At 40.6% G+C, this 25,135-nt stretch overlaps 1 protein-coding gene across 21 annotated transcripts in view; it reads left to right on the forward strand.

Annotated features, from left to right (window-relative positions):
* CDC14B (cell division cycle 14B) overlaps positions 1-25,135 on the forward strand; it is a 125,902-nt gene that overhangs the window by 62,420 nt on the left and 38,347 nt on the right. For all 21 annotated transcript variants that reach the window (XR_010148471.1, XR_008536985.2, XR_010148472.1 and 18 more), the window contains 3 exon segments: positions 7,782-7,858; positions 17,796-17,862; positions 20,548-20,610. Coding sequence is in view for 17 of the 21 variants with exons in the window: in XM_009456938.5 (XP_009455213.2) it covers positions 7,782-7,858; positions 17,796-17,862; positions 20,548-20,610 (207 nt within the window). In the remaining 4 variants the exon portion in view is untranslated.

Consider the following 25,135-nt stretch of genomic DNA (forward strand, 5'->3'; position numbering starts at 1 on the left):
AATAGGAATTGGGAGCTGTAATGTTGATAGGCAGGAAAGCAGGAGAAAAGCTTCTAAGAAAAGGAAATGTATTCATAGTAGAAAAGCAGTGTCAAGGTATAATATGGACACCTGAAAAGATAACACATCAAAGCAAGTGAAGCTTTGATCTGGTTAAAATACATTAAATCCTCTGGTTAAAGATTTGTGGAGATGAGTGCTAGTTCCCTATAAACTGATCCGCATCCTTGATAACGTTTTCTGGAGTCGTCAGGAATTTTGGAGAGAGTAAGGTTCTTTAGTGTTCGACTTGGCATGGTAATGTTAAAACAAAACCAAAAAAATCTGGAGGAAGAATCTTTAGGAAAGAAATATTCCAAATAGACTGACTCTGTTTATTTTTATCAGTCCTTTTTGAATTCAGGGCTTCTGAAAGTAACGTGTTTCCTTCATCCTTGTATACACAGAAAGACCTAATGTGGGTTGGGCAGAGAGTGTGAGGTAATCCTTTATGGCATGGAAATAAAGTGTTATATTTATTTTTTATCTTAAAAACAGAAGAGGTGAGGCTTCACAAATGTGTAAAATATGAATTGACATGCCCACAATTGGTCTTTTTGACAGATGGTCAGGCGTCATGTGTGTTACAAGAAGTGAGAAGAGTGAGTTGAGTACTCATTTGTCTTTATTGTATTTCAAAGTATTGCTCTTCATGTGGCCTGGTAAATGGCTTTCCCATTCAGCTATCTGAATGGTAGACTCTTTGGTATCAAATTAGAGTGAAGCTAAAAATCTTTTGCACCACTGTAAGAGCTGAAAAATATAAAAGATGACTTGAGCTTTTGTTTGTTTGCTTATTCACAAAAAGGTAAACATACTATATTGTTTTACAAAATAAGTTTGCTGCCCTATTTAAGCCAGTGGCTATGACCTGGCCAGATTGTGGGATAATGATACTTAACCTGTCATTTCAAAGTAAAGGTGAAATTTTAAGTGGAAAATTTTAAGTGCTTTTCAAAACAAATTCATAATAAAAAAGATCCTTTTGGAAAGAAAAGTTGGGAATTTTGTTTTGTTAATTTTGTTGTAAAAATGTCATACACAAAATCCATATTTGCACTCTTGAGAAATTTAAAAAATCTTTAAAAAAGTTTTTATATTTCTAGAAACAAGACATGTGCACGTGTGTGTATATGCACAGATGTATGTTGTGTACGTATATGTTTTATGTTTACATACAATTTTAAAATTTTTTATTGGTACATAATTGTACATATTTATGGGTTACATGTGATAGTTTTATACATGTATATAATGTGAGACAGCCAAATTAGGGCAGTTGCAGTATCCATCGCCTCAAACATTTGTCATTTCTTTGTGTTGAGAGCATTTTAAATCTTCCTTTCTATTTTGAAATACACAGTAAGTTATTGTAAACTATAGTCACACTACTGTGCTATCTAACACTAGAACTTGTTTATTCTAACTGTACATTTGTACCAAAGAACCAACCTCTCTTCACTCCCCCTGACCACACACGCCCTTCTCAGCCTCTGATAACCCTTATTCTACTCTTGGCCTCCATAAGATCAACTTACTTAGCTCCTACATATGAGTGAGAATATAATAGTATTTGTCTTTCAACTTTGGTTACATCTTCCTGCCACAGCAGTTAGATTTTCTGAAGATACATGGTATTCATCTCTTCTATGGGTTAAATGTACTTTTGAGGGCTAGCCTGGGAAATTAACCACCATTTCTAACATCTTTCTGTGTATAAAATAAATGCCAAGCATTTTGTGTAAAAAATAAATGACGCAAGCAAACTTTTGGCACGTAGCTTGCAAATTTGCTTTCCTCTAATGTTTAATAGATTATTTTGGTAGAGCTAATTGTAACATGTAGGTTCCCTGTTCAAAATTTATCACTGTATATTATTATTTTTTATGTTTAAGCAGTTTTTATAGCTGTAAGAATGGCTTACCTTGTAAGCATTTATGTTGAAAATGATGATACTAATTAAATTTAAGAATATATTAACTCAGCAATCTGTGAGAAGAATTCTAAATTGCATTAAATTTGAGATTGCCTCTACAGTTATGATAAGAGCTCAGGGACTTTGTTATTTAATGAAGATCTTTTGAATCTGTGGTCCCACTTTTTAAATGATTTAATTATCTTGGACTCAGAATAGCCAGTGCTAGGTTAAGCTGCCTGCAGGAGGAAAGGATCAGTTGGGAAGTTAAGACAAGGGAACAGAGAACGAGGATCTAGACGCAGTGGGTAAGAATCCAGTTCAGCAAACAGCTGCCCAGATGGGACAGCAGAGGCTGGAGGACAGAATGAGGTCATAACACCCTTCCTGGGTGTCTGTGAAAGGCAGGGCAAACAGCACGAGGCAACCGTCAGTAGTAGCCAGGCCCCAGCTAGTGTGAGGCGAACTGGGCTGAGCAAAGGGACGGCACAGGCCCTCAGTGGGAAGCCAGTGCTTCCTTGGGAGCCGGCCCTGTGGGAGGCAGCTGTCTGCCCTGCTCACACTGCATCACAGTTTGACTTCCCTTGCCACCCGAGGGCTTCTGACGGGCGTTTCCACTGCCCGTGGTGCTTGCTGGGTGCTGTTAACTTGGGGAAAAAGTGAAGAGAAATGGCTCTCTGATAGCTTAAGATCCTTGACTGCAGATCCGTTAAGCTTTCTGGAATTTTGGGTCCCATCCTTGTTCCGGTCATTGTTTTAGATAGGATGGGTTCCTGTCTATAAATAAGGCCAGAGGAGCAGGCCCTCTTCCATCAATAATAGGCGGTGTGATCTTGGATGAGCAGTTGATGCCAAGGTCTGGAAAGTTGTAGCCTGCCAGTTTTATGAAACTCACAGAGCATTATAAATAGTTGTGGGGTTTTTTTCCTCTGTGGTTAAAATTTAGGAGATTTCATTTTTTAAAAAAATCAAGATTTTTTTCTTGGTCTTTAAAAAATGTCCCTACCACTCAAACGTGTACTAATTCCCAGGGCCAATTCACTATTTTTATTAGCAGACTTGGTAGATACGTGTTTGCTACTCTGAACTTCCAGTTTCATTTTGTCGAAATTGAGGATCATTATATATATCATTATATATATGTAAAAGTAATTTTAAAAGTTAAAACTATTGAAATGTAAGTTCATCTGAGGTTTTTTTTAACGAGTTTTTTTTCTTAACCAGTTTTGTGCAGGAGCTATGAAAGTGATTTTATTTACTTTTTTATTCTCTGTGTTCTTTCCTCTGCTCACCTTTTTTATTGAGCAGTTGAATGTGTAAGCCTGTCTTCAACTTGCATTGATTTGTGAGCATTCTTTGTTAATCTGGAGAGTGATTTTTTTTTTTTAATAATCAATCAAGTTCTTGGCGTAGGAAAGACTGTATCATCTGGCTGACATGAAAATAGTCACAAGAGTCTTTAAGTGCTGGAAACATTGTGACATCTCTCCAGGATTTCCTGGTTACTCAGGCTGCCACATTTGTTGCTGGAATTTCAATATCCTTTGTCACTCTCAGCTCTAGGGTGAAATGACTTGTGTAACGTTTGGGTTCTAAATTGTACAGAGGCTCTCTAAGTATATAAATAAAGCTTCAGAATCCTGTGCATAAGAGTAGAAATAGGAAGCACATGTCTAATTGGGTTTCCATGATTTGAGGCCCGGCTTGTCAGCATTGAAACATTGAAAGGAGAAGTAATGCAGCTGGGATCCTGTTGCTTCTGTTGCTTGTTCTTCCATCACTGCTAGTTCAATACCTCCGAGGTTTTGAAACGTATGTTAGTAATCGAGGGTCCAGCGTTCTCACAGGGACTCTGGCATGCAGATGGTGATTTTAGAAAATGGGGGTGGTGGGAAGTCCTGGGAATGGTTGAGGTATTGTTCAGCAAAAAAAGAACTTTGTGCCATGACTTTGAAAACCACACCAGTCTCAAGCATTTTCAACCACAGTATTTGCGTGTGTTTGTGTGATATTTGCTCGTTCAGAGAGAGTCTTTATCCTAGAGAAACAAGGTCTTACTGATGCCTCCTAAGCTGCATCTCTGTGCTTACGCCTCATGTATTTGTCTATTCACTTTTAACAAATGGAAACGGCCATTTCCTTAAATTGAGTGTGCTACTGCACACTATTGCTGCCCAGCAAATTACCGCAAAACTTTGTGACCTAAAACAACAGTACGAATTGTCTTAGACCATGTCTATGAGTTAGGCATCTGGGAGTTGCTTAACTTGGTTGGGTCTGGTCTGGTTCTGGACCATGTCTGGGCTGCATTCACCTGGAGGGTCCATGTCTAAGGGGGCTCAGTCACATACCTGGCAGGTTAGTGCCGATTGCTGGCAGGAGGCCTCTCTTCCATACCACGTGGGCTGCTTGAGTATCCTCCCAAAATAACAGCTTGCTGTACCCAGAGCGAGGGTTCTAAGAGAAAGCATGACAGGAGCTACCTCTTTTATGATCTAGCCTCTGAAATCACACCCTATTACTCCAGTATCCTGTTTGTTACACAGGGGCACCCTGTTCACTGTGGGAGGGGACCACACAAGGGTGGAAATGCCAGCAGATGAGACTCTTTGGGGTTGCCTGGGAAGCTGGCGATCACAGCTGGTCAGCAGCTCTCTTGGTCATCATTTGTTGTTTCCTGTTCTTAACTAGCACTGTGGAATTAGAGTGGGCATTCTATATATATAGCTTCTCATGAAAATATATCAAAAGAATTTGAGAAACGCCAAGTGTCCAGACTGCCAGAAGCACGGTGATAGATCATAAGTTGCATCAATTTAGAGTTTACTAATCTGAGAATTTGTGTTAATGTAGGAGTTATTTATACGATTCTTCTTTAGTAACAAATTTAGAATGATTTCATTTGGGAAGGCCTTTTGAATCAGCAAGATGAGTAGGTGTAAAAGTAAAAGTTACTTCCTTCATGCCTGGCCAAAAAAGAAAAAAAGGTAAAAGTTATAGATTGGCAAATATATCTTTGATAGTTATATAAGTGGATTTGTTCTGCATCTGTAAACTTCCTTCAGTTTATCTAGTTATGCTTTACATTATTTATTTATGTGCCAGCATTCCCAAACTGGATTTTTAAATTACAGTCTTTTAAAGTTCATCGTCAGGAATTTAGGGTTTTTTTCCCCCATAGGAAAAAAATGTTACATTGTTCTTGTGGTTTTTTGAATCAAACTAGTGTTCCAAGGCTAAACCACAGTCCTTAATGTATTACAGACTATTTTTGCTTTGAAAGTTAGGAGAAAGTAATACCATTGCAATTTTACTAATTAAAGAACCCAAAGAACTGTAATCACAAGCAGGAAAAATTATCTTAAATTAGTGCTTAAGGAAAAATTTGTATAATTTGAGAGAAATTCCTAAATGGGTCTCTAGATTTCATTTTAGTACACAGATGAATCAGACTCTATTCTTATTTTTATTGGCTTCAAGGTGTTTTTTTATTTGGTTTTGTTTTTTGGTTTTAGGGTTTTGTTTTTTTGTTTTTGCCTTTTGAGACTGACTCTTGGTCTGTCGCCCATGCTGGAGTGCAGTGGCGCGATCTCGGCTCGCTGCAACCTCCGCCTCCTGGGTTCAAGCGATTCTCCTGCTTTTGCCTCCTGAGTGGCTGGGGTTACAGGAGCCTGCCACCGTGCCGGGTAATTTTTTGTATTTTTAGTAGAGACGGGGTTTCACCGTGTTAGCCAGGATGGTCTCCATCTCCTGACCTCGTGATCTGCCTGTGATGGCCTCCCAAAGTCCTGGGATTACAGGCGTGAGCCACTGCACCCTTCTGGTTTTAGGTTTTGTTTTTTGTTTTTTTTAATCTGCTAGGAAGTCTTAAAATAGAATGGAGAAAATGAAAGACTTTACTGATGTTATCTGGTAAGTGTTAGAAGAGGCATACATGCATTGGAGACTGGAAGGGAATAAGGGAATTTGGAAAAAACAGGCTGATTTTTTTAAATGTTTTAATTTTCATGACTTATAGGTTGATGCTTAGAAGATCTGTGTGTAGGCCGGACATGGTGGCTCATGTCTGTAATCCCAGCACTTTGGGAGGCCGAGGCAGGCGGATCACCTGAAGTCAGGAGTTTGAGACCAGCCTGGCAAACATGGTGAAACCCCGTCTCTACTAAAAATACAAAAAAACTAGCCAGGCATGGTGGTGCACGCCTATAGTTCCAGCTACTCGGGAGGTTGAGGCAGGAGAATTGCTTGAACCTGGGAGGTGGAGGTTACAGTGAGCTGAGATCACACCATTGCACTCCAGCCTAGGCGACAAGAGTGAAACTCCATCTCAAAAAAAAAAAAAAAAAAAAAGAAAAGAAAGAAACAGAAACAGGCCAGTCATTGGGAAAATTTTCCGTTTATGAGTCTTGAGTCAGAAAATTGGTGAAATGCCCTTTGGAAGCTGAGTCAGTGCTTATGACTAGTTTTAGGATATGTCTGTTTCTGAGTTTCTAAGATCCTTGCTGGATCTTTGAACTTTGAAAAATTTCTCTTAGTCCAGTGATAGTTTCACATTGATATCAACTTTTATTAAACATTTAAAATTTTCCTAACTATTGTAAGTAGATTTGGGTTCAGCTAAGTACATCAGTGAATCGGATTGGTGTGTAATGAAACCATAAGACATGGGTCCCACCTTCAGAATGCTTCACATTTGGTTGTGGAAACAGGTCACATGTATCATGTTAAGTAATGGAGATAAAAAGTTTGCAATTAACTTTTTTTAGTGATTTCTTTTTTTTTATTAGTGAAATTTAAAATCTATTTCCCCAAAGTAATCTTTGGAGTTCAACCTAATTTTAGTGATAATATATGTGCCAGATTTAATGCTGTTTCTCATCCCCACCGCTCCCGCCTCCCCAACCCCAACCTTCCATACATTAGTTGAAAGGGCCCTGCAGGAAGGTTCTGAAGTCCCAGGCAAATGTAATAGGGGGTAGGCAGAGGACTTACTTAGAGAGATGGTGGTGAAAGTCTCAAACAGCAGATTTCTAGAACAAACAGGTTACTTGTAAGAAGCAGACAGAGATACTTAGATCAGTAAAATACTTCTGTAACACTAGAAGTGAGAAGACATGAGAACGTTATCTAGAAACTATCAAGAGGAAATGACTGCAGACCAAAAATCCTACGCATAGTAGTCAAATAAAAAATGTCAAGGGAAAAAAAATGTTTGGAAAGGCAAGGAATACCAACTATAGACCTCAAATGCTGAAGAATATACTTGAGGTATTCTCCCAGGTTAAAGTCAAAGCATAGCATAGTTCTAAGGACAAAAGAAGTCAATGAGCGTCGAAAACAAGTGCAGTTTGATAATCAACTTGTTCAGTATTGCAAGCCCTCACACCTACATGGACAGAGTTAATCACAGTCTGTGTTCTGCCTTTGTGTCTCTTTCCACCTCACCCCAGTCTAACCCCATCCCCATCTCCTACACGCTGCTTAGCTGTCATTTCAGTGGACTTTCAGGAAGGAGGGGAGGTAAAAGCATGGGATCAGTCTAACGTCTTGATTTGGAAAATCTGTTTTTAAAATACTGTGCTTCTTACCACAAAAGGTTGCTGTGAAGGGTTGTTGGTCAGGGCTTATACTGCAGACAACAGAAACCAGCAATGGAGGATTTAAACAAAAAAGAAATCTATGGACAGGATTCTGGGTGATTCCTAGGCTCCTGGGGAAGGCTGGAGAACCCTGCTCGGTTGGAAATTGGACAAAATTTACTTCGCAGTGACAGCACTGTATCTTCACTTAGAAATAAATTGCCTTTTTCTTCTTTTTTCAAACATAGGTTATATATTTGGGGAGAACCCCAGAAGAAGCATATAGAATATTAATCTTTGGAGAGACATCCTATATTCCTTTCAGGTAAATATAAGAATGATGTGGTAGATTCAGGTAATCAGATCCTTGCCAGAAATATCTTGATAGTTGTTTCTGAAAAAAGAAGATCTGGTAAATAGTCATTTTAGGATAAGCGCAAATAACACCACAGATCTGGGTTTTTCCACAGTGACACTGTTGACGTTTTGTCATGGAGGCTATCTTGTGCATCGTAGCATGTTTAGTGGCCTCCGTGGCTTCTGCCCACTAGATGCTGGTAAAATCCCCACACCCACTCTAATTGTCAAAACTCAGAATGTCTTCAGACATTGCCATATATCCCTGTAAGTGGCCTTGGGGGATGGAGAGCAAAATCTCCCTACGCTGAGAACTACTGCCATTGATGAAAACTAAGCTTTGGCTGGGCACAGTGGCTCATGCCTGTAATCCCAGCATATTGGAATGCCAAGGTGGAATGACTGCGTGAGCCCAGGAGTTCCAGACCAGCCTCGGCAACAAAGACAGACCCCATCTATATAAAAAAATAAAAAAAAAAATTAGCCAGGCGTGGTTGCACATGCCTGTAGTCCCAGCTACTTGGGAGACTGAGGCTGGAGGATTGTTTGAGCCTAGGAGTTCGAGGGTGCAGTGAGTGAGCTATGGTCATACCACAGCGCTCAAGCCTGGGCAATAGAGAGATAACTTGTCTCAAAAAAAAAAAAAAAAAAAAAAAGCAAACCCCAAAACCTGGGCTTTGTATCAGGTGAGAATCCTGGGTTATTGTACTCAAAACTACCACTGAGGAGTGTGGTTCCTGAGAAGTTAAGAAATGTTCCCAATAATCAGTAGTTACTTTCTGGGACCAAAATGAACCCCTTTTTTCTGGGGACACAGTCAGTAGAGACAGTCGATAAGGTTGCTAATGCAGTACCACTTCCAGAAAAACCAGTCAAGTCACTGTGTTCCAGAGGTGGTAGTTAGTGATGTCTACAGGAATGGATGACATCATCTCAAACTTAGCATGCAATTGTGTTGAAGATATTTCTAGAAGACTAGTGCTTAAATCAAATTAAGTTCTAAAAATTTTTCTGCTCGTTTATCAAAATACTTGACTTAGCTCTATAGTTTAAATACTTGTATGGTACTTAATGGGTAATAAATGTATGAAATAATTTTACTCATTGAAGACTTTGATATTTTCAAAAACTGCTTGTTCTTCCATTCACAAATTAATAATAACTGTTGCTTATTAGTTCATTGTTCAAACTAATTAGTTCGTTAGTTTATCGTATTAGGATTGTTACATAAACCACAAATGCCTGATTTTGAATGTATGGCCCTAACTTTAAAAAAGGGAGTTTGTGAATCTGACTTTATTGTAGATGAGCCTTGGGATGGGTATTTCTAATTATTGGCAGAATCTCCCTTTCAAATAACTTTATAGGCCTGCCTGTGGACTTACTCCATGAAATAACAATTTGTCAGGGCAGTCTGAAGACTTCAGTAATACGCTGCATGAAAAATTGTGAAAATCGGTGATTGAGCAAATTAGAATTGGCTTGAACCCAGTATCATCTCTTTCTGCTAGCTCATGGCTCATCTTAAGTATTCTTTTATTTGAGGTGGGTAGGAAGGGAAGAGGGGGAAATAAAGATCATTTTCTAAGCTGGAAAATTCTTCTCAACCTATAACATGATAGCAACCACATTCTTCCTTTAAAAGAAATGCTTGTATTTTTGGTCTTGAGTCACAGGCACCTTGGTCATCTCTTGATGTAGTGACATTTGTTCTATAGAACTCTTCTTTATAATGGTAATCTTTTGTGATGCCACTCTTACATTTACAGCACAAGGTCCTGAAATAGGAACATGCTCACACATTTCGTACTGTGCAATGAAGGATCCATGGAACACTGTTGATGTGAAAAAAGACGTTTTGAGTTAATTTAAATACAGGTGCCAAAAACAGAATAAGCATTGCTTACTGCCTTGCTATGTTTCAAATTATTAAAGTTTGGCACTGAGAAATGAAGTTAGTTCCTTTTGGTCCCAGGAGCATCAGTCAGTAATTCTCCAAAAGGCAAGACTTAGCTAGAAACCATTCAGCTTTGTGGAATTTGAATCTCTTCTATTGTAGATACTAGGTATTTGATTTATCTAAACAGTGTTTCTTTCTTTTTTTTTTTAGACGGAGTCTTGCTCTGTCCCTAAGCTGGAGTGCAGTGGTGCAATCTGGGCTCACTGCAACCTCTGCCTCCCAAGTTCAAGCAATTCTTCTGCCTCAGCCTCCCGAGTAGCTAGGACTACAGGCGTGTGCCACCACGCCTGGCTAATTTTTGTATTTTTAGTAGAGAATGGGGCTTCACCATGTGGGCCAGGATGTCTTGATCTCTTGACCTCATGATCCGCCTGCCTCAGCCTCCCAAAGTGCTGGGATTTCATAAAGTGTGGCCTGTGAACTGGTGCCGATCTGTGACATTTTGTTACCAGCCTGTGTTGAGATAAATACAGAAGTTGAGAATAAGATTTTAGAAACATTTATAGTTATTGAATAGAGCAATTTTATGTCTGTAGAATCAAATAGTAGAAGAAATTTGAGCTTGTATTTTGTTTTTTCCCCCTTTCATTTTTCTAGTAATTTATTTTATTCACAAAAATAAGATTATTGCATTACTGGATATGTAATAGTATAGTACTATTGCATTTCATATTTATCTTACAAAAGTGTCAACCTGTGATAGACTTAGTTTTTAAATTTAGTGCTTCTTCACATAGTGTTCTATAGAACTTATCAATTAGAAAGTAGTCCAATCAGAATTAATAAAGCCTGATAATATTTTGATAGAAATGACATTATATTCTTTGTATCTTGCCACTTTAAGTACATAGAATAAATATGACCAACAAAGTATTTCTAACACGATGTTGTGCAAGAATGGCATTCATTTATAGTAAATAAGTTCTTTTATGTTCCATAGCAATGTTTTATTTAATTAGATTTAATTCAACTTAGATAGAATTCTCTCTCTCTTTTTTTTTTTTTTAGACAGATTCTTGCTCTGTCACCCAGGCTGGAGTTCAGTGGCGCAATCTTGGCTCACTGCAACCTCTGCCTCCCAGGTTCAGGGAATTCTCATGTCTCAGCCTCTAGAGCAGATGCCACCATGCCTGGCTAATTTTTGTATTTTTAGTAGAGACGGGGTTTCACTAAGTTGCCCAGGCTGGTCTCAACCCCCTGGCCTGAAGTGATCCGCCTACCTTGGCCTCCCAAAGTGCTGGGATTACAAGGGTGAGCCACTGTGCCCAGCCTTCTTTAACCACTGAGTTTTAAAGTGTGTGTGTATGTATGTGTGTGTGTATGTGTGTATATGATTTCTTATTGAGTTATATTAAATATTTCTCTGTGTCTGGTCTGCATAATTAAATAGTATAAAATATAGTTTAATTTTTTTTAAATATCATAGGATCATTGTTATGAACAGTGTGTATTTCTGTTCTCTGGTATTATCTGTTGTAATACTCTTTGCTTCTTAGTTGTTTTTGTGTGTGTGGGGCTTGCCTCTGCTTCCTATTTTCTTGAGAGGTAGTATTGTATATTTGTTAATAGCTTGACTTGACATCAGACAGATGGGAGTCTTGCTGTCAGCTCTGCTACTGATATCTCTGTGGTCCTTTACAGATTTGAGCCTTGGTCTCCTAGTCTTTAAACAGAAACAATAGGCCGGGCGCTGTGGCTCACGCCTGTAATCCTAGCACTTTGGGAGGCTGAGGTGGGCAGATCACAAGGTCAGGAGATCGAGACCATCCTGGCTAACACGGTGAAACCCCGTCTCTACTAAAAATACAAAGAATTAGCCAGGCGTGGTGGCAGGCGCCTATAGTCCCAGCTACTCAGGAGGCTGAGGCAGGAGAATGCTGTGAACCCGGGAGGCAGAGCTTGCATTGAGCCGAGATGGTACCACTGCACTCCAGCCTGGGCAACAGAGCGAGGCTCCATCTCAAAAAAAAAAAAAACAGAAACAGAAACAATAATAAAATCTCCCTCAAGGAGTTGTGAGGATGAAGTGACATCCTGCATATAAAACACTTGGTATAGGCTGGGCATGGTGGCTCATGCCTATAATTCCAGCACTTCGGAAGGCTGAGGCAGGAGGATAGCTTGAGGCCAGGATTTGGAAGATCAGCCTTGCAGCATAGCAAGACCATTTCTCTTTGGGGAAAAAAAAATTAGCTGGGCAGGGTGGCATGTGTCTGTAGTCCTAGCTACTTCGGAGACTAAGGCAGGAGGATCCCTCAAGCCTAGGAGGCTTCAGTGAGCTTTCATTATGCCACTGCACTCAGCCTGCACAACAGAACAAGACCGTATCTTTTTTTTTTTTTTTTAAGACAGACTCTCGCTCTGTCACCCAGGCTGGAGTGCATTGGTGTGATCTCGGCTCACTGCAGCCTCTGCCTCCCGGGTTCAAGCGATTCTCCTGCCTCAGCCTCCTGAGTAGCTGGGATTACAGGTGCCCGCCACCACACCTGGCTAATTTTTTGTATTTTTAGTAGAGATGGGGTTTTGCCATGTTGGCCAGGCTGGTCTTGAACTCCCGACCTCAGGTGATCCACCAGCCTCGGCTTCCCAGAGTGCTGGAATTACAGGCATGAGCCACTGTGCCTGGCCAAGACCCTGTCTCTTAAAAAAAAACAAACACTTGATATAGTACCTGGCCTTTAACTAATATTTGTTAAATATTCCAACCCTCCCCCTTTTAAGTTGACTGTCATTTAGCTACTTTTTTTTGAGTCGGAGTCTTGCTCTGTCGCCCAGGCTGGAGTGCAGTGGCACGATCTTGGCTCACGGCAAGCTCCGCCTCCTGGTTCACGCCATTCTCCTGCCTCAGCCTCCCAAGTAGCTGGGAATACAGGCGCCTGCCACCACGCCCAGCTAATTTTTTGTATTTTTAGTAGAGACGGGGTTTCACTGTGTTAGCCAGGATGGTCTCGATCTCCTGACCTCATGATCCTCCCGCCTCAGGTTCCCAAAGTGCTGGGATTACAGGCATGAGCCACCGAGCCCGGCCATTTACCTACATGTTTAAAAATCACTGTCGTGGCTGGGCGCGGTGGCTCACGCCTGTAATCCTGGCACTTTGGGAGGCTGAGGCAAGTGGATCACCTGAGGTCAGGAGTTCAAGACGAGCCTGGCCAATGTGGTAAAACCCTGTCTCTACTAAAAATACAAAAATTAGCAGGGCATGGTGGTGCACACCTGTAATCCCAGCTACTTGGGAGGCTGAGGCACGAGAATCACTTCAACCTGAGAGGCGGAGATTGCAGTGAGCTGAGATGTGTCATTGCACTCCAGCCTGGGCGACAAGAGCGAAACTCTGTCCCCACCCCACTCCCCGCAAAAAAAAAAAAAAAAATTCTCTGTCTCCTAGAAGATTTCCCTCCCACCCCTTTCCAGTCAGTCATCACCCCCAGCTAATCATTGCTCTGACTTCTACCACTATCAGTTTTGCTTGCCTTTGAACTTGATATTACTGGTATGCATTTTGGGGAGCTGTCAACTGGATTTCACATATGTAATGTCTATGAGATTTACCTGTGTTGTGGCAGGTATCAGTAGTTCATCCTTTTTTATTCCTTTTGTAGCATTCCAATCTATGAGTATACCACAATTTATTTGCCTATGGTCCTTTTGATGGATATTTGGGTCATTCGTAGTTTTTGGCCGTGGTGAATACGAGCTGTTACGAAAGCTGCCATTCTTTAAAACTAGTATTTGACATTGTTGTGCAGTTTCTAAGCAGTGCCCATTTATTGATTCTTACGTGTTTTCCAAATTTGTTAAATGATCTTGGTGACAAGGATCCCTCCCCACTGCTCAAGGCTTATACACTGAGCCTCAGAGTTGCTGTTCTGCCTATTGGAAGAAGGCTGAATGCAAGGTGGGAGGAAGATGTGATGTGGGTGTGTCTAAAATTGGAGGTGCTAATGAAATACACTTGAGTGAGCAAAGATTCTTGTCGTATATTCAGATTCTATGATGTATGAGGCAGGACTTCAGCAGGGCCCAGATGAAAGCGTGTGAAATCATCACAGATTGGAGCGAGGCTGTGCCCCACAGTAGGTTCTCAAAAAAAAAAAAAAAAAGCATTGAAGAAATTTGCCAAAATGTCACAGAGACTCAATCAACATGTCTTTAACTTGATTGGAAAAGAATTATCAGTAGGTTAAGAAGATAATCAAGCCAGGCGCAGTGGCTCACGCCTATAATCCCAGCACTTTGGAAGGCCAAGGTAGGTGGATCACGAGGTCAGGAGATTGAGACCATCCTGGCTAACACAGTGAAACCCCATCTCTACTGAAAATACAAAAAAATTAGCTGGGCGTGGTGGCAGGCGCCTGTAGTCCCAGTTATTTGGGAGGCTGAGGCAGGAGAATGTTGTGAACCCAGGAGGTGGAGCTTACAGTGAGCCAAGATTGCGCCACTGCACTCACTCCAGGGGGAGACTGTCAAAAAAAAAAAAAAGAAAGAAAATAATCATACTCCTTCACAGAGAAGACATGGTTAAAATCATTGGGATCCAACTTGAGGGTTTACCCCATTTCCATTGATAATTTTGATTTGATTTAGGCTAAAGTACTTCATTTTCCTGCCTTAGTTTCTCTACCTAAATGGGTTCTTTATTCCATGAACACCCTATTTCTACAAAACCAGGATTTGTGTTGATTTGTAGGTCGGTGATTCATAAACTTGAACACAATCACAGACAACTAGAGGACCTGTTAAGACACAAATTACCTGACCCTATCCCGAGAACTTTGATTCAGTAGATGTGGGGTGGCCCTGAGAATTTGCATTTCTAACAGGTGGGGTGGTCCTGGTGCTGCTGGCCTGGGGACCACTGCTGGAAGTCCTTTTGTTTTTTTCTTTCTGAATATTGCCAATAAAGTGTTGGTAAAATCGTGGCCTTTCAGGTTAAAGACTTTTTCTAGGATGTGGAAGAGAAGTTTTTCACTTCAGAACCTTACAGAACAAAAATGGTGTGTTCTAAGACCTTGTGTTGGCTGAACGCAGTGGCTCACACCTGTAATCCCAGCACTTTGGGAGGCTGAGGCAGGCAGAGTGCTTGAGCTCAGGAGTTCGAGACCAGCCTGGGCAACATGGTGAAACCCCAACTCTACCAAAAAATACGAAAACTTAGCCAGGCCTGGTGGTGTGCACCTGTGGTCCCAGCTACTCCAGAGGCTGAGGTGGGAGGATCGCTTTAGCCCAGGAGGTCAAGGCTGCAGTGAGCCATGATTGCACCACTGCACTCCAGCCTGGGCAACATAGTGAGACCGTGTCTCAAAAAAAGAAAACAAGACCCTGCATTCTGTCCTCATGAAGGTTCGCATAGCTCAGTAATTCTAAGCAGCTCAGTCAGTAACATTGAAGACGATTTTAGCTAAAAAGGATGCCTTTTCTTGCCCTCATTGCTGTAGTTTTGGCCCTTAAGGTTTGAGCAAGAATTAAAAGTTTAAAATGTGGTTTAGTTTTTATTCTAACATTTGTGGAATATTCATTTTCCCCTTTTAAGTTAATGTATAACTTATAGTTTTTAACAAAAACACTAATCTTTTTTTATTTTATTTTATTTTTTTGAGATGGGAGTCTCGCTCTGTCACCAGGCTGGAGTGCAGTGGCGTGCGATCTTGGCTCATTGCAACCTCTGCCTCCCAGGTTCAAGTGATTCTCCTTCCTCAGCCTCCCAGGTAGCTGGGACTACAGGTGCGCGCCACCATGCCCGGCTAATTTTTATGTTTTTAGTAGAGACAGGGTTTCACCATGTTGGCCAGGATGGTCTCAATCTCTTGACCTCGTGATCCACCTGCCTCGGCCTCCCAAAGTGCTGGGATTACAGGCGTGAGCCACCACGCCCGGCCTCAAAAACACTAATCTTAAGTGTACAGTAGTAAGGTTTTACATGTATTTATGTAACTACCACACAGTAAGAAATATTACAGTATGAAGACCCAAATAAGGTGGGGAATTAGTGATAGCTCCACCAGCAACCCTGTTTCCCCAGGAGCAAATGAGTACCATTCAGATAGGCACAGTTTTTCTGCACGCCTAGCTTAATCATAATTAAATTAATTTTTATGTTGCCTAATTCCAGAAGATTTCATCTTGTAATGGCTCAAGGTAGCCAAAAAGGAGAAGCAGGGTAAGGGTCGGGGTGCCTTATTTCTCTGGGTAAAACCTTACTTGATATTAAGAGATTTGTATAGGAAGATTACTGGTATGTATTGATGCAGTGTTTGGCTGGAGTTGTCTGTAAAGTAATATAAGCACTTTCCCAAAACTAGAGTGATCCTGTGGAAGGTAGTTGACTTGTTAGTTCCTGTGGTTTTATTGGTATTACTGTCCTTTAAAAATCAGAAAGAAGGTAGGGCACAGCTGTTTACACCTGTAATCTCAACACTTCGGGAGGCCAAAAAGGTGAGAAGACTGCTTGAGGCTAGAAGTTTTTTTTTTTTTTTTGAGACGAGTCTCGAGTCTCGCTCTGTCACCCAAGCTGGAGTGCAATGGCGCAAGCTCCGCTCACTGCAAGCTCCGCCTCCGGGTTCACGCCATTCTCCTGCCTCAGCCTCGGAGTAGCTGGGACTACAGGTGCCCCCCACCACGCCCGGCTCATTTTTTGTATTTTTAGTAGAGACAGGGTTTCACCGTGTTAGCCAGGAAGATCTCGATCTCCTCACCTTGTGACCCACTTGCCTCGGCCTCGCAAAGTGGTGGGATTACAGGCGTTAGCCACTGTGCCCAGCCAGTTGTGTGGGTGTTTTGGGTTTGTTTTTTGTTTTTTTTTTTTGTTTTTTTTTTTTTGAGATAGAGTCTCACTTTGTCGCCCAGGCTGGAGTGCAGTGGCATGATCTCGGCTCACTGCAACCTCCATCTCTCGGGTTCAAGCAATTCTCTGCCTTAGCCTCCCGAGTAGCTGGGATTACAGGCGCCCGCTACCGTGCCTGGCTAATTTTTGTATTTTTAGTAGAGACAGGGTTTCATCATCTTAGCCAGGCTGGTCTTGAACTCCTGACCTCGTGATCCACCTGCCTCGGCCTCCCTAAGTGCTGGGATTACATGCCTGAGCCACTGCGCCCGGCAGAGGCCAGGAGTTTAAGACCAGCCTTGGTATCATAATGAGACTCCATCTCTACCTTAAAAAAAAAAAATAAAGTTAACTAGATGCGGTGATACATGCCTGTGGTCCTTGCTACTGGGGACACTGAGGTGGGAGGATCACTTAAACCCAGGAGTTTGAGGCTGCAGTGAGCTATGATTACACCACTGCACCCCAACATGGGCAACAGGGCAAGACGTTATCCCTATAAAAAAGTTTTAAAAAAAAACCCAGAAGTTACCCAGTTAAATGGGTAAAAGTCTTTAGGATAACGATAGCAACAAAATGCTTATGACCTTCTACCTAATATTTTAAATATGACCTTGATTTCTCAGTATTTCTGTCATACTTGGTTGGAGACACACACACACACAGACAGACACACGTATAATTAGACACACATACACACATATGTTTATTACAGGATCAAAAAGCAGTCTTTCCCAGTAAGATTTTCATACGGTATTTTCCAGTTTAAAGAAAAAATTCAAATGCTTTGCCCCTTTGGGGGAGAGATAGGTATTGATTTGTTGAATTCAAGAAGGTGGCTCAGCTGTTAAAGCCAAAAATAATCCAGAGAGAACATTTGAAATTTAGGAAGTGGTCATTATTGATCCAGGCCCATAAAACAGTACCTATTGGAATAGGTAGAAACTGCAGTGAAATTTGTAATTGATTTATCTTTTATTTAAAAGTCAAAAGGCGAGATTTTTTTCTTCTTGATAATGGTTCAGAGTGTACATTTGATTTTAAATTCTAGTCAGCTTTGTCTTAGGTAAGTGTAATTGCAGAAAATTAACTGATCTACATTTTATTACTCTTGGGTTTCAGAGATGCTGCCTATGGAAGTTGCAATTTCTACATTACACTTCTTGACTGTTTTCATGCAGTAAAGAAGGTAAGTGACATGTAGGATGCACCCAGTGTTGTGTTGAGGAACTAACATGCGGTCCAAGAAGACTAGGCCTTCTTCCCGAGATCTTTTTGTTAGTGTTTCTTCCAAGATGCATATGGTGACAGAGGTGCTCCATTTCCCAACTAATACCAGAATGAGACCAAACCAGGAAACAGTTTATTCTGAATTTCTGAGTGCTTCTATGTATGAGTTGGGGGAAAAGTCACTTAAGAAACAGGGAAAATAAGAGTTATACAATTAGGTTCTAGATCCAGAATTGGTTTTGAGTATATTATGATCTAAAAGAACAAAAGTAAAGACGACTTGTTTACTGGTAAGTTCTCTTTGATTTGTATATTCTATATACCTGATTCCTGCCAATACCATTACAACAGACGTAACACAGTCACTGTCAAACACTTCATTTTTGTTTTGTCAGGCGTTCAATTTCTAGTTCAACAGAATTTGAATGCCTCAATTAGTTTGTTATACAGTTTTATGTGAAACTAAGTGGGTCACTGCTGCTTTGTCAAACTATTTCCAAGTGATTCCTTGGGTCATAACCAGGGCTGCTGTGTTGATTCCAGGGGACACCCTCCCTATCACGTTCTACGTGAACAGGGTCCCCTGGGGTTACACAGTGCAGCAAGTCCTGGTATTAATGTCAGGACAGCACGAGAAACTAGAATGGTAAATCAGTAGCCCATGGATCAAATAAGCCTTTGACAGCATTTTTCTGTAACTTGTGCTTTTAGAGCCAAAAGGAACCCAGGTTTACTTTCTTGTATAATGAAACATGGTGGCTTGCTGGGAATTGTGACAGACATGTCTTAAAACGAGAGGACTAATCAGCATACAAATTCAGAGACTAATTGATATACTTTTTTCCCTGTATCAATGAATGAGGTATGGGCACATTGTTTGGATTTGAGCCCAGTGACTGTGGGATATGGAGCTGATTGGGGTAGTTGCCATGAGCTCTGAGGCGGCTCCATGGGCCCTCAGTGTGGGCAGGTATGGGGCACTGGTGGAAATCAGGAGACCAAAGGGCAACAGGTGTAAATGGTACCTTCTGGTTGCAGTTGCAGCCCCTGCCAGGTGGGCTCATGCAGGCAGGCACACTCACCTTTAAAAAGAGAAAAGTAAAGCTTTGAGGGGTTTGGAAATGATCTATTATAACACCATATGGCAGCTTCTATTATTATTTTTTGGCTTTTTTTTTTTAATTGGGTATTGCACCCAAAGTCAATTAGCTGGTACGGTAGGTCAAAGATTGCCATTTGCATACTATATTTTGGGTTTTTTTTAAATTAAATTTTCATTTTTTCTGCTATGCTCAGCTAATTTTTATATTTTTTGTGGAGATGAGGTCTCACTATGTTGCCTAGGCTGGTCTCAAACTCCTGAGCTTAAGCGATCCGCTCACCTTGGCCTTCCAAAGTGCTGGGATTACAGGCATGCACCACCGCACCCAGCCACTATATTTAGTTTTATTTAAGGGTCACTAGCTTCTGATTTGCAGTGTAAGCATTTTTTATTTGTGACTGATTTTGAATATTGCATATATGAAGAAACATGCATCAATGTAATTATGTTTTCAGTGTGATTCACTTCCAATAAGATCACCTCATGAAATTCAAAGGGAAATAGGAATTCCTTATAAACTACTTTTTTTTTATTGTTTCATTCTATTAGAAATAGCTGTAGTCCAAAATCATGAAATATATTGCAGTCAAGGAAATAAATTTTGTGATTGACTTAGTCTTGGGATTAGTGTTTAAATAACTATATAAAATGAAGACCTTTTTAGTTGATATTCTAGCCTTCTTATTTTACATTTGTATTTCAGTAGTTTACTTTTGAAAACTGGGTGTACAAAAGCCCCCTCTTTGAACCAAGAATACCTTGTGGATCAAGAATTCTTGCTTACCTCCTGTTTGGCTCAGGGATCAGCAGCCAGGAGGATATTTCTCAGAGGCTGCTAGCTCTGTTTGTCCTTGTCTCAGAAAATAGACACTCTGCTTATTTTGGTTATCATACTCTGCCTGCTATCACACAGAGTAAGGCTATAGGATAGGACAGAAATTTTTTTTGTTTTATTCCTATGGAAAGAATATCTTTTTTTTCCTCAAAAGTTTTGATTTTAGTGTTGATGTCAGAGCTGTTTACTTTAGGGAACGTTGATTAAAGACTGTTCGGAAGAATTTGAAAATGAAGATATGGATGAAGTATGAGGGTTTTGTTTGGGATAAACTAGCACATGGATTCTCTCCTCTTTCTTATCGATGTAGAGACCATTGGGTTGTGCATTATATTTGAATCCTAAACTTCTGAATTTTCAACCAGGGGTGGTAGTGATCTGGTAAGAGAAGAGGATTACTTTCAGGGCATGATTATTTAACAATACATGGATAGGATGACTGGTGAATGAAAATAAAAAAGCACATCTCACAAACAAAATCCAAACAAAACACAGCAAACTTATTACATATAGTTATAATTAATTTCCATATAAAAGAAGCACTTAGAAGACGCCGCCCACTTCCTTTGAAAGCTGTTCAGTGGAAAGTAATCTGATCATGACAATACTTTCTTGGGGGGCCCCTGATATTTAGTATTCTGAAATTGGATAGGAAACTGTTTTCTTATTTGCATCCTTGTTCTTAAAAGCTTTCTTTTGGATTTTAGGCAATGCAGTATGGCTTCCTTAATTTCAACTCATTTAACCTTGATGAATATGAACACTATGAAGTAAGTCTTCAAGGATCATGTTTTCAACTCTTCCTCCCCCCGCCCAGCTTTATTGAGGGGAATAATTGACAAATAAAACTTATATATACTTAAGATGTACAAAGTAATGTTTTGATCTATGTATACACCATGAAATGATTACCTAATCAAGCTAATTAACATATTCATCACCTCACATAATTTAAGTCTTTTGGCGTGTGTGATGAGAATACCTGAGATGTACTCTAGCAGATTTCAAGCATACAGTACACACATTAGATCTCCAGAATTTACTTATCCTCTGATGGTTTGTACTCTGACCAAAATTTCTCTGCCTGTTTTTAATTTTTCTTTTTTTAAATTGAAAAAAAAAGAGAGAGAGAGACCAAGTCTCGCTCTGTTACCTAGGCTGAAGTGCAGTGGTATACATGGCTCACTGCAGCCTTGAACTTCTGGGATTAAATGATCCTCTCTCTTCAGCCTCCCAAGTAGCTGGAATCACAGGTATGTACCACCATGCCAGGCTAATTTCTTAATTTTTATTTTTGTAGAGATGGGGTTTCACTTTGTTGCCCAGGCTAGAGTTGAACTCCTGGCCTCAAGCACTTCTCCCACCTTGGCCTCCCAAAGTGCTAGGATTACAGATGTGTGCCACTGTGCACGGCCCTGTTTTTAGCTTTCTTAATCACCCATTTCACTTACAGAAGCAATATTCTTGTTTTGTTTTAGACGTGTATAGAGTGAAAAAAAATCAAGTCTTCATCTTCTTATCCCTATTTCTCCTGTCCCAATTCTCAGTGGGAATTTCTGCATTTGATGCACAATTCTAGAGTGAATGAGTGTGCCCCGTGTGTTCTTTATACTGTTTAGTTTAAATGTATTTTAGTATTGATGGCTGTCACACAGTGATTGAGATGCTTTTAAAACCCTTAGCATAGAATAAGATGAGATGAATAGTCATTATACACCTAATTATCTCTGGAAAATATCTTTGTTTTTGCCATAACCTTCGGTTTGTCAGAACACTTCTGGTTGCAAGTTACAGAAAGTAAACACAAATAGCTTAAATAAAAAAGGAAAAATCTGCCAGGCGCAGTGGCTCATGCCTGTAATCCTAGCACTTTGGGAGGCCTAGGTGGGCAGATTGCCTGAGCTCAGGAGTTTGAGACCAGCCTGGGCAACATGGTGAAACCTCATCTCTAAAATACAAAAAGTTAGCCAGGCGTGGTGGCAGGCGCCTGTAGTCCCAGCTACTCAGGAGGCTGAGGCAGGAGAATCACTTGAACCCGGGAGGCAGAGGTTGCCGTGAGCCAAGATCACCCCACTGCACTCCAGCCTGGGTGACAGAGCAAGATTCTGTCTCAAAAAAAGGGGAAAAATTTACTGGATTACATAAATTAAAAGTCCAGGAATAGGATTGGCTTCTAGCATGCCCCTTCAGGTGCTCAGACACTTAATCAGAAATTGGACTTGAAATTAGTTTTATTCTCAGGCCAGCCTTCTCCAGTAGTGATAAAGATGGCCACCAGCAACTTTGATCTGCCAGTTTGGCAAAATGATCAGAAAAGTGTAATCTTAGCTCCATCAGAAGGCCCAGGAATGCCTCTCACTGGCCTGACTTACATCATGTGCCCATCTCTGCACCAGCCTGTGTTCTTTGGCAGGGCAGGGCTAAGGAATACTCTGGCCAGCCTTAGTTCTCTGGCCATCCCAGGAGCCTGGGGCATAGGGTCAGCCCCATCAAACCAGCCGGACCAAAAAAAAATTTATTTTCTAACAGTTTTATTTTATTTTATTTTATTTTTCTTTCTTTCTTTTTTAGAGACAGGGTCTCACTCTGCTGCCCAGGCTGGAGTGCAGTGGTGCGATCTTGGCTCACTGCATTCTCTCTCCCGGGTTCAAGTGATCCTCCCACCTCAGCCTCCCAGTAACGGGGACTACAGGCACGTGCCACCATGCCCAGCTAATTTTGTAATTTTTTTGTAGAGATGGGATTTCGCCATGTTTCCCAGGCTGGTCACAAACTCCTGCACTCAAGGGATCTACCTGCCTCAGTCTCCCAAAGTGCTGGGATTACAGATGTAAGCCACGGCGCCCAACCACACAAAATTTCTTAAAAAGATAGGACAGGGCCAGGGAGAGATAAGCCAGGCAAAACCACAGGTGTGTTCTATGTTTTTTAACATAGTATATATATTTTAAAAAGAATAAATAATTTGATTCTACAGCTTTATCCTCCAAATAGGGAATGAGTAAGATACTGTGCTAAAGCCCTTTTCAGCCCAGAGTAGTTGTAGCCTCCTGTCTTCTTACCCTGCTGTAGTTACCTTGAGCAAGCTTGCTCCCCAGCACTGGGGAGATGATTCCTCAAACAGCAGCACTTCATGTGGCAGCATCTTGAATCCTCAGAGAATTCTTTTTCACAACGTCCAAAGTAAATATTATTTCAAACTCTTACGTTTAACTGAACTGTTTTTTCAATTTCAGTTAATAATGACACTCAGTTGTTTCTGTGATGTACCAAAGATGTAAGAATACATTGTAGGATTCATTAGGGCCAACCCTGTCTTTACTTCTCTGATAACAGTCCATTTCTAAAGTACAACATACATTTAACTAGCACCTTAAACTTACAGAATATAGCTAAGTTATTAACACCTTTTTTGCGCTTGTCCTTAAAACATTAAACATTTGAAACAAGTTACTTTGTCTATGTAAGCAAAACTGCTAAAAACACTAGTTGGTATTTGTTCCTTTTGTAGTGATGCCTTTGTGTGCTATTAATGAATAATATAGGCGCTAAGTAACTCCCCTGTTACTACTGTAGAGATTGGAGGGTCTGGGCTGGGGGGTAGCAGGGGCACACCACAAACGTCTTCACCTCCATGAAGCTGTGTGGTGACACAGGGAACTGTTTAGGTTCCCACACACCAGTTCAGTTATTATAGTGTATTTAGAAATTTGGGGATAGTGTCATTCATTGATTCTACAATGCCCATTTTTTCCTATTTCAGCTCCTCTGAATTCAGGATGTATCTTAATTAATGGCATCAGCAATTCAGTGAAATCTAGTTGTTGCCAACAACTGATCACGGGTTTGTTATTTAAAAGTCCAGATTTCTGATTTCACTTTAAAATCAGAATATCTGGCAACAGCTGCCCTCATTCCTGCTTTGACCTTTCCTTTTCTTTTTTTTTAAAGAGAGAGGGTCTCACTGTGTTGCCCTGGCTGGACTCAAATTCCTGGGCTTAAGTGATCCTTCTGCCTCAGCCTCCCAAGTAGCTAGGACTACAGGTGCATGCCACTGCACCCGGCTGTTCAGACCTTTGTATTATGGAACATGGGCTGACTGATTCCCCATGTTGATCATTAAGTCCAGTAAACTGGTTTGGGATTACCTGCTTGGTCCCTGTAGATATTCAAGAAACTGTGTTATTTTTTACTCATTTTTAGGTACACATAGAAACACCCCAATTTCAAAGCTAATTTATCTGTTGTTTTTAATCACGAGTCCTCTCCTTCTCCACTATCAAGTGTCTTCTACTTCCTGCTTAAGTCTCTGTTGTCCATTTCATTAAGACAGAAGTTTCTATTATTGTTAAATTTGAACTGTATCTATGTTATAATAGTAATGGTAACTCAATCCAAAGGACCTAATAACAGGAAGTAACATGTCTTACATATCAGTTTATATTTGTTTTTTTGTAGGGACATACTGTGATCTTGGTATACTTGTCATTTTTTAGTTTCCTGGTCGGTTCAGTGCATTTATTTATTTATTTATTTTAATTTTTGTTTTTTGAGACAGAGTTTCGCTCTTGTTGCCCAGGCTGGAGTGCAATGGCACAATCTCGGCTCACCACAACTTCCGCCTCCTGGGTTCAAGCAATTCTCCTGCCTCAGCCTCCTGAGTAGCTGGGATTACAGGCATGCACCACCATGCCTGGCTAATTGTGTAGTTTTTAGTAGAGGCAGGATTTCTCCATGTTGGTCAGGCTGATCACGAACAAATGAACTTTTTAAATTGGTTGCCTTATTAAATAGTTAGGAAGATAGTGGAAAGATATATCTCTGTAAGTAGGTAAGTAAGTAAATATTGGGAAGCCAGAAACCTAAGTAGATAGTTTTTCCCCCTTTATTCGTGGAGTCAAGATTGCTCATGTTGGAAGCCAGTTAGTCATTCAGGAAAACAGGGAAGTTCCCAGATTCCTTATACTGGAAAAGTTTGCTTGCTTTCTTATTAATTAGCAGCAACTATAATGAGAATTGATTCAGATAAAATAACCAAGTAGTATATTTGTATGGCAGCAGTCAGCTCTGTATTCCAAGGGCTGATACCCTAGCAATGAAACACTGTTAAAAGAAGATGATTAGGAACAGGATATACGTCCATTCCCTAGATATACTTATAGCAGGGCAAATTGAGATTCCTGTCTCATGGCAATTTGTAAACAGCTTTTCCGCTAAAGCAAATGAGTTTGAAGTCCTTCAGAGACTCAGTCTTGAGTAGAGAGGTTGTGGGGAGAATACATTTAAAAACGAATT

Source organism: Pan troglodytes, chromosome 11, assembly GCF_028858775.2.
Source record: "Pan troglodytes isolate AG18354 chromosome 11, NHGRI_mPanTro3-v2.0_pri, whole genome shotgun sequence".
Lineage (NCBI taxonomy): Eukaryota > Metazoa > Chordata > Mammalia > Primates > Hominidae > Pan > Pan troglodytes.